Source organism: Corvus brachyrhynchos, unplaced genomic scaffold (genome assembly GCF_000691975.1).
Source record: "Corvus brachyrhynchos isolate BGI_N302 unplaced genomic scaffold, ASM69197v1 scaffold283, whole genome shotgun sequence".
Classification (NCBI taxonomy): Eukaryota; Metazoa; Chordata; class Aves; order Passeriformes; family Corvidae; genus Corvus; species Corvus brachyrhynchos.
Genome location: NW_008237409.1, coordinates 3,574,986 through 3,583,602, shown reverse-complemented (window position 1 = coordinate 3,583,602; position 8,617 = coordinate 3,574,986). Strand labels below are relative to the sequence as shown.

The following is an 8,617-nucleotide window of genomic DNA, read 5'->3' as shown; positions in this document are numbered from 1 at the left end:
TCTTCGAAAATTTTACAAAGCTTGCTAGTGATGGCTCAGATTGCAACACTGCTCCAGAGAAATTCTAGACTTAGATGACTCACACCCACAACAATAAAAAGTTCTAGTGTAATTCAAGACAGCTGACTACGGACTTGAATCACACATTAATACTCAACTGTATTTTTTTCATTTTATTGCTTCAAAGTTAAAATTGAGTTGCAAGTATTGCCCTGCATAGAGCAACATTCTGGAAGGGGCATCACAGCTCTGGCAGGGACTTTGCATGGCTGATGCCAAGAAAAAATAAGGGAATGTCAGGGCAAGATGAGAAGAAAATAATTCAGTGAAGAGGGAGGCAATGTTTTAAGATAATGAATCCATTTCCCTGTTAGTTGTTGATCTCTGTTAGAACTTTTCCCAACTGCCTTTATCTTGATTACCTTTTCTGTCTTTTGGTTCTGTAAGTTTTTGCAATCTTGCCATATCAGTTTTGCTTGAATTTCCTCTCTGAATGGAACGAGGAAGAGGATACTGGACTGTTTGGACCCCTTGATCTGAACCCAAACTAAGTTAGATGGTGTTGCTGTGTTTGCTATTTTCAGGAAATTATTACAATCAAGGAGAGATTCGTAAGAAAGAGCTGGAACAGAGTTGTTGTGTCCTGGGGATTCCTGCTTCTGATGTCACAGTCATTGATCACAGGTAACTGGTTTTCAGTTCCAACACAATTCCATTGCAGTTTTAGATGGGGGTGAAGTTCACTTTAACTTTCAGGAGAGCCGACTGTGTTGTTCTAAAAAGCCTTGAGGAATATCAAGAAAATAATATTAGATATTTTTGTTAATTCTTCTCATAAATCGAATTAATGCAAAAGACAATTGTTTTGCATTATGGGGATCCCAATTCCTAGGTGAAGCTCTGTTCATACAGCATTTAGAATAATAATAACCACACTTACTGGGATCTGGTGCTGTGTGTCTGGGCAGCATGATCACATTTTATTGTATAACAACTTGTTGCAGTGTTAGACAGACAGCTACAAATTCTCTGAATTGCCTGGGGCCAGTTTGTCTGTAGGTGGTCTTTGCACTTTGCAGGGTTAGTGTGGAATTCTATTGTATTTATAATCTGCTTTAGTACTGGCTAAAGACAAAAGTGAATTGCAGTACTAAAGGCAGTCCACAATAACATGACAGTAAGATTCTTGAAAACTGAGCCATGCAGGATTTGTTTTTCTAAGGTGTGGTGTTGTTTTCTTTAGCTGTGTATAGCTGCAGAGGTAGGTGACAGAGCTGACACTTCTCTGTGCAGGAACTCTCTTCTGGGAGGGTGATTTAACACTTTGAATCAGTGAAACTTGGAACTAGTGTTGTAAAGGCCTCTCAAATTGCCCAATCACTGTCTGTGTATAAGATCTGAATGAGACACTGATTGCTAGGAAACATGATACAAGTGGTTGTTTCACTTGTAAACAGCTATCACACAACCCATAAAGAATATTTCTGTTTATGAAGAAATAATAGCAACATATTGATTTAAAGCCACTCCAGCTAGAAGAGTTAGAGTTGAAAAAAAATCTGGCTCCAGGCAGGCCCTTTTCCCATGAACATATTTTCCCTTGAGCTAAGGCAACAGAAACCACAGTCCAGAATATGAATCTTTTTGAGTTCTTTGCTTTTTTTAGCTTTAGGTTTCTCTCCAAGTTTTCAGCTTGCTGAGGAAAACAGCATAGGAGTTGTTTTTCCTCTGGAATGAAAAGAGATGTTTCCGTTCACTTCTCATGAACTAGCTTTGGATAACTGCAAGTTTTGTAGTACAAGCATATGACAATGCCCAGAACATTCTGGGGAGGAATAAGGAAAAAGCTGCTAAGCTTTGCGAAGCATAAAGTCTGCTCAATGAACCATCTTTTGAAGTTAACAGAGCCCAGAAGCCACTTGGCCTTTTATCCTCTAAAGCAGTGTGAGGTTGGTTAGTGAGTGATGCAAGTTTTGATACTGCTCAGTCACCCCACACACACAGAGCCCAGAGAGCTGCTTTTTGCAAGTAAATCTTTGGTTTGCTGTGGTAGGAAGGTGAGGGCCATTTCAGAGAAACCTCTTGGATGATGCCTCTTTCTTACCTTATTACTATTGCACACATTTCTGTACTGATCTGTGATGTCCCCCTGTGAAGGCAGTGCCTGAAATGACAGATCCATCCCATTGCCCAGAGGTGGGCTGGAATGTACATCACTGTTCCAAGAAACAGGTTTAGATTTGAGGTCTTTATCACTGAGTGAGATTGCTATGAGATAATCATCAAATCCTTCAACTTTGTTGTGCATTTGGGGAGTAAATGAAGTTCTTGATGAATTTTGCTCTGAGCTTGTTTACACAGCGAAGTTGTGTGTTTACAGTGCATTATTTACTGTGCCATAACTCACCATGTGGGATGCTCTTTATGAGAGACATCTGTGGATCAGGTGTTAGCAAGCTGGTAGAGGATCAGGATTAATTTCTAGACCACGCGGAATTTTTAGTGTAGCTAATTTTTAGATATGGTTTCCCAGTGGTTTCAACAAATCAATAGGACTCAAAGTTCTTGGATTCCCTAAGGTCAGTAGTTTTCCTGTGTCTCTTAAGACTTATGTAACTTACAGATTATACAAAAATATTTGCTGGTATGGCATTGTGTGGAACTTGCTAAAGTGAAACATTATTTACCACTAGATTTCAATGTACATTCATGCCTACAGAATACAGCTCAGGAGTCTGTTCCTCCTTAGCATTTTGTTTTCTGTAGGCACTGTTTAAGATCAGAGCCCTTTGGCTCTTTAGTTCCTTGCTGAACTCTTCAGAAGATAATTTGCCATCAATGTAAAGAAGGAGCACATTGCTCTGGGAGAGCTGCTGGCCTGCTGCCCATCTACCATTGCTTACACAAACACTACATGCTTTACATTAGCCAAGCTGCAGCTTTGTGTTTTGGTAAGGAAAGCCCAAAGGATTGCAAGATCTGGATCTGCTCCAGCCATTGTAGTGTGGAGCTGAGTCATGCTGCTTCCTCTTTCTTTGTGTGATCTACAAGTGAGTGAGTAGTATTTTCAAGATGTAAAAGGGGAAATAGATTTGCAAATCCAGGTGATTGACTTGCTCTGTCGTCTCACTGGGCAGGCAGGTATAAAATCAACATGACATTTGGAATTGTGTGTGAACTTGTGAAGAGAAAGCTTCAGTCAGCCTATGATGAAATCTGAGCTAAACACCAAAGGCTTATTAAGCAGTGCCTTGCCTTAAACAATGACTCTCTCAAGTATATCCAGGATTCCCAGCAGGACCAGTTCAGTCTCTATCACACAACTGCTTTGCCCTGATCCTTCAGGAGCTGTGTTTGATGTTGCCATTTTGTTTATTATCTCAGTTAAAGACAACTCAAATGTGCACAAATATGGCCCCAAACTGTACCCACACTTCAGCCCTAGAGATCTGATGTGCCCACAAATCTCTGCAGAAAAGTTCTTTGCTGTATGGGACATGTCCAGGAGTGGGAAGGGCAGGAATGTCTGGGCATGCAGACGTGTTCCAGAGTAGTTTAGATTTGAGCTCTGGACTCTTCCAACTTGTGACTAGTACAGATCAGGCACCAGATTTGCAGAGGTGTCCCCTGAGCTGCCATGTCATTACCATAGCTCCCACACTACACCAACCAGCTGGGTTTTAGGGGAGAAAAGTTTCACAATCCATGTTTGTTACCATTCCCACACAAGGCTTAACACTCGGAGCAGCCCAGCTCAGAACTTGGGCTTGTATTGTTCAATTCTGAAACTCCTGTAAGATAGAAGTCACTGCATTAATTATATAAATGTTAATGTAAACTCTGGACTTTTGGTATATTTTTATCATTTATATGCTTCAACAGTAGATTTTCTTGTAAGTTAAGCTCCCATTTACAGTGGGCACATCTGCCAGTGCTCTGGCTATCTATTATTCTGAAACATTGCACATAAACAGGAGATGATTTCTGAGCTGCTTTCACTTTCTGAGGAGACGCAGATAAAAGAAAGCCCAAATTATTCTTTTTTTCTAATGTGTGTTTTGGGTTCATGGAAAGATAAATATCAGATGTTTTACTGCAGATTCTGAAGCTTTTGTGCACAGTTGTTCTGGACAGAAAGTAAAACTGACTATTTGCATCTTTAATATGACAGAAAATATTTGGCCCAAGTTTGCACTGCAAAGAAAATAATAGCTGGGATCTGTGTAAACTGGAAAATTTTCCATTCACAGTCCAACGCTTACGGCAAACAATGTTACATCTCTTTCCAAGTTTCCATGGAAATTGCACTCCCTTTGCTTTTTTGTTATTATTATTTCACTGTAGTCCAAAAGGGCTCTGATCACACACTGCACAGGAGAGAGGACATCTGCCCATGCACAGTCACAGGCTATTTTTATGAGGCTGCAGAGAGGCTCAAAACCTTTTTTTTTTTTACACTTTTATGTAATAATTCTGTGCTGTTTGACTCCTTTTTTCCTCCTATAAGATAAATAGGCTTTATTGCACTTCCTCATATTTAACTTCTAACAAACTTCCTTCCATGACCTCTCCGTGGCAGAGAAATGAGTCTGTAAGGTCATGGGAAATATATATCCTTAAGTAAATAGTGTGTGTGTCTGGTTGTGATGATCACAAAGATACAAAAACACTCAGGCCCTTCAGAGAATGAAATATATCACTGGAAGTCTGAGCCTTTTTATTAGAATTCAGAAACACAGTCATTAAGTACATGCCATTGATCCAGTTTGGATTTGCTGTCCTTGGGTTTATTGATGGGAATGTGGGTGCTGAGTGCACAGAGCTGTGGGATTCTTAAAAAACATATTTATCTTACTTATTATGTGTTTCTATTACAAAGGTGATATTATTCCCTAATATTTCTTCTTTCCTGTTCTCATATTTCATATTTTGGGATCAGTATTTAATAGTTTTAATTCTGCTGATGTAATTGTGGTAATGAGTTACATTTTGTCTTCCTAAGTTCCCTGTGGTATCACAGTTTGACATTTTATTTTATTGCTAATTCTAAAAAGCTGATCTATGTGCTGATTAAAATTGCTGCCATGCTTTATTCTGGAAGAGCTGCATATTTCAGGAGTGAGTGATGGGATTTTCTTAATCTTCCTTATCCCAGCAATGCTGTAAAGGCCTTTATTTTTTTGCAGAATTTTCCTTAATTAAGAACAACATTTGTGGGACCAGAAATCTTACATGTAAATTGATCACATGCTCAGTGTGTATTGCAGGGAAATCAAGCCTACATCCCTTGAATCAGCCAAACACACTCAAAATCATCCTGAACACTAACAAGCTGCACCATGACAAGAAGGCACTTTGTCAGTCAGGTGGGGATCTTGATATTTATCAATCTGTAGCCAAATTTCATTTCTGTTTAGTATAATTCTGGAAATGTAAATTGTTTTCCTTCTGAGAAGACAATAAAATATTTGGCCGCCTATTTTTATTTACATTTCTAAATAGATAATTTTTCCAAAATGCTTTCCCACATGGCAGCTCCTGCTGACATTTTAGGACCTCAAACATTTTATAAAAAGGATTATATCAAAGTCTGCCTTCAGGCATCTGCTTTTATAAGTGTTGCTCTATGCAATAATTTAAGAGGAAATTCTTCTGGGGATTGAGCTGTCTCACAGCCCTCCAGGAAAGCTGCTTTCTGAAACAAAGCCTTGTATTGCACTAAGTTAGGTTTAGCTATTTTGTCCTAAGTTAGATATTTTTGTCAGTAAGGAAATCTGCCCTTTTGCTTCCCTGGGGCTGCCATGAGCCAGGTCCTTCCTCAGCTTTCCAGCAAAATGAACTTCCTTGCTGTCCACCAAGGGGAAGGGTCTGTGGTGAAAGGGAAAAAGATCTTTCAGTGCCAGAGGGCCACGTCCCCTGGATTCCCGCTGCAGGGCAATGAGCAATGGTACCTTTGAAAACACTCAAGGATTCTCCCTCAGATGTCAACAGAGACCTCTCACAGCACATCCGTGAAGTTGCCATAGAAGCCAAGGGCTCAGAATAAATGCAGGGGGAAATGAAGGAGTACAGCTAGAGGAAAAAATGGTTTATGGAAATCAAATCAAAATACTCTGCATTGAGATTTATACTTTTAATGCTCAAGATGATTTTAGCAGGATAAAAACTATGAAATACTGATCTCAAAACATGAAAGATGAGAATAGGGATTCCAGCCATCCCCTGAAGCTGATGAAAGTTTGATTTGACTTAAAAACCATCAACATTGCTAAGCTTATGGTAAGAAAAGAAATAAAGCTGTGCATAGTGGCTGCATTTCAGGAGTCTGGGGCTGAAGACAGGGGCATGCAGGAGAACAGGAAAATCCATTACAAGTATTTTTTTTTTCTTTTGTTCTTTCTTAGTTCATTCAGAACTGCCTTTTACTATTCTTTCATGAATGATTTTTGAAAGTCCTCCATCTACATTAAAGACAGGCATCATCTTCAGAGCAAAGAAAGCTCCAAGGAGCCATCCTGGATTTGCAGATGGTTCTTGTCCCAGCTTGCTGTCTCCTGGGGACAGAGATTTCCTGGCTGGGAGTCATTCTGTCACTAGTACACTTGTGTCCAAGCAGAAGGAAGTGTCTTTGGGTTTGCTGGTTTCCTGTTAAAACATTTTGAGTGGACTTTCTTCATGGTTTCAGGAAGCTATAGAAAGATACAGTTTTTAGATTAAAGCTATTTTCAGCAGTTATACCCAGGAGTACCCTTTTAAACACAGCAAACTACAACAACCTCTTTATTTTGGTGGTTACACATGGAACAATTCAGTGTATTTTGCCATCACTGACCCTGAGGAACTAATGGAGAATGACAGGCGTTTTCCCTTTGCTCCTGAGGGTTCCCTGCTTTGATAGCCCAGCAACATCTCTGTTAGTCCCTCATTTGAACCTGCAGCTGTTAATTATAGGCAGACCCAAGTCTTCTTTCAGAGAAATGCTTCGCTCTTACCCTTAAAGACTAACAATTATATCAAATAATCACAGCAAGTTAATCAAAAAGGAGGAACAAACAGAAAAAAATCTAGCAGGAATTCTGCTTAAGCTTTTGAATCTCTGCATTCCTCCAAGCTTACTCAGGGAGAATATATTCCTATTTCTGCTGGGAATGCTCTTAATAGCCTTCTCACAATAATGGATCGGGCGTTAACGCCTTGATCATAACTGTGTGGTTTCTTTGTGGATTCTCATAATCTTTAATTGTAGCTACAGTAGAAAATGTGAGTGCCTCAGTTAAAGTAAAGCTGTGAGATCTGAGGCTGTGACATGCTTTGGAAGCATCACCCTTTGCATCTGCAGTGGACTTGCATTTTTTGCAGGTAATTACTCTACTGGAAAGCAGAGGAGGGGATTTGCATTCTCTGTTTGGCAAACTCCTCTTTGGGATCCAATCTAAAGAATTTCAGTTACATCAGTTCCAGTGGGGGTTGGCCATTGACTTCAGCACACCCAGGAATCATCACTGAAACAGTCAACAGGAGAAGACAAAGTCTTGTTTAAAAAAAAAAAAAGTTGGTATGGGGAAAGTTGGAAAGGGAACTGTACAATGGGTGTTGTGTAAAATGTGTTTTCTCTTAATGACCTTCCAGTTCAGATTGGCTCTGTTTACATACAAATCAAAAGCTGGTTTGTCTCCCTGCCAGCAAAGCTCAGTCTGGGATCTGAGTATCCAGCTGTGTCTTTTGCCTCTGACATCCTCCCAGTAATAAAAGTTGTGTGGCTGGGATTTGGCTGGAATTGCAGATGATGTGTGAGCCAGAACTGAGTTCAGCCTTCTCTTCCTCTTCAAGACAATAGAAGTTAAAGCTTGTTTGTGTCAATAAAAAAAGCATATACAACTCCTAACCCCTCAGGGACCAGATATGATGAATAAGATGTTCTTTTTCCATCATCACGTTTCTAAGCCTGACCAATGTTAGTGGTAAGTCTATGGGAACTCAAACTTTTGTCTTCCTCATTTCCAAGGTGGAGCAGAAGCTTTTGTGGAGTTTTACCTGTGAAGGTGCAGCATCCAGAGAACAGATATAGTTACAACAACCTTTGCAGTGTTCCCTCATCCAGGTTTTTTGTTCTTCACTTCAAACTCCCTGGAGGGTACAGTGTATTAAGTGCTGTCTTTGCTCTGTAAGCCTTAACAGCTTGCTTCCCTGCAGACTGACAAAGTGACACAGACAGGAACGTCTTCTCAGGTGAAGTGGCATTGCTGACATGCCTTGTAGTTGTCACTTTCCTGTTTCCTTCTTTTCTCAAACGCTGTTGTAGGAAACTCTGGAGTCATTCCAGGTCCTGGGTACTGTCTGGATGTAGGCAAAGCTCTCTCAGTTCATACAGGAGCAACAAGTGATTAAATTATTCAATGCAGGGTCTTTCTTACAGCAACTGCAAGTTCTGGCTGCAGTCAGCAATTCCACTTGCAGGTTGCACATCGGTTGCCTCATTCTAAAAAACCCATTTGTAAAGCTCTATAGCAGTTGTTAATCTCCACTCTTCTGTTAATAAAACCCTCTTTGACACATGACTGAAAACTTCTCCAATTGACAGTGTCAGTGTGAGCCAGCAAAGGTGCTCTCAGCAGTC

The 8,617-nt window shown here is 40.1% G+C and overlaps 1 protein-coding gene across 1 annotated transcript in view; it reads left to right on the top strand.

Moving 5' to 3' along the window:
- The window catches only part of PIGL (phosphatidylinositol glycan anchor biosynthesis class L), a 54,353-nt gene that overhangs the window by 4,122 nt on the left and 41,614 nt on the right, over positions 1–8,617 (top strand). The window contains 1 exon segment of the mRNA XM_017731021.1: positions 585–684. Coding sequence (XP_017586510.1) covers positions 585–684 — 100 coding nt within the window.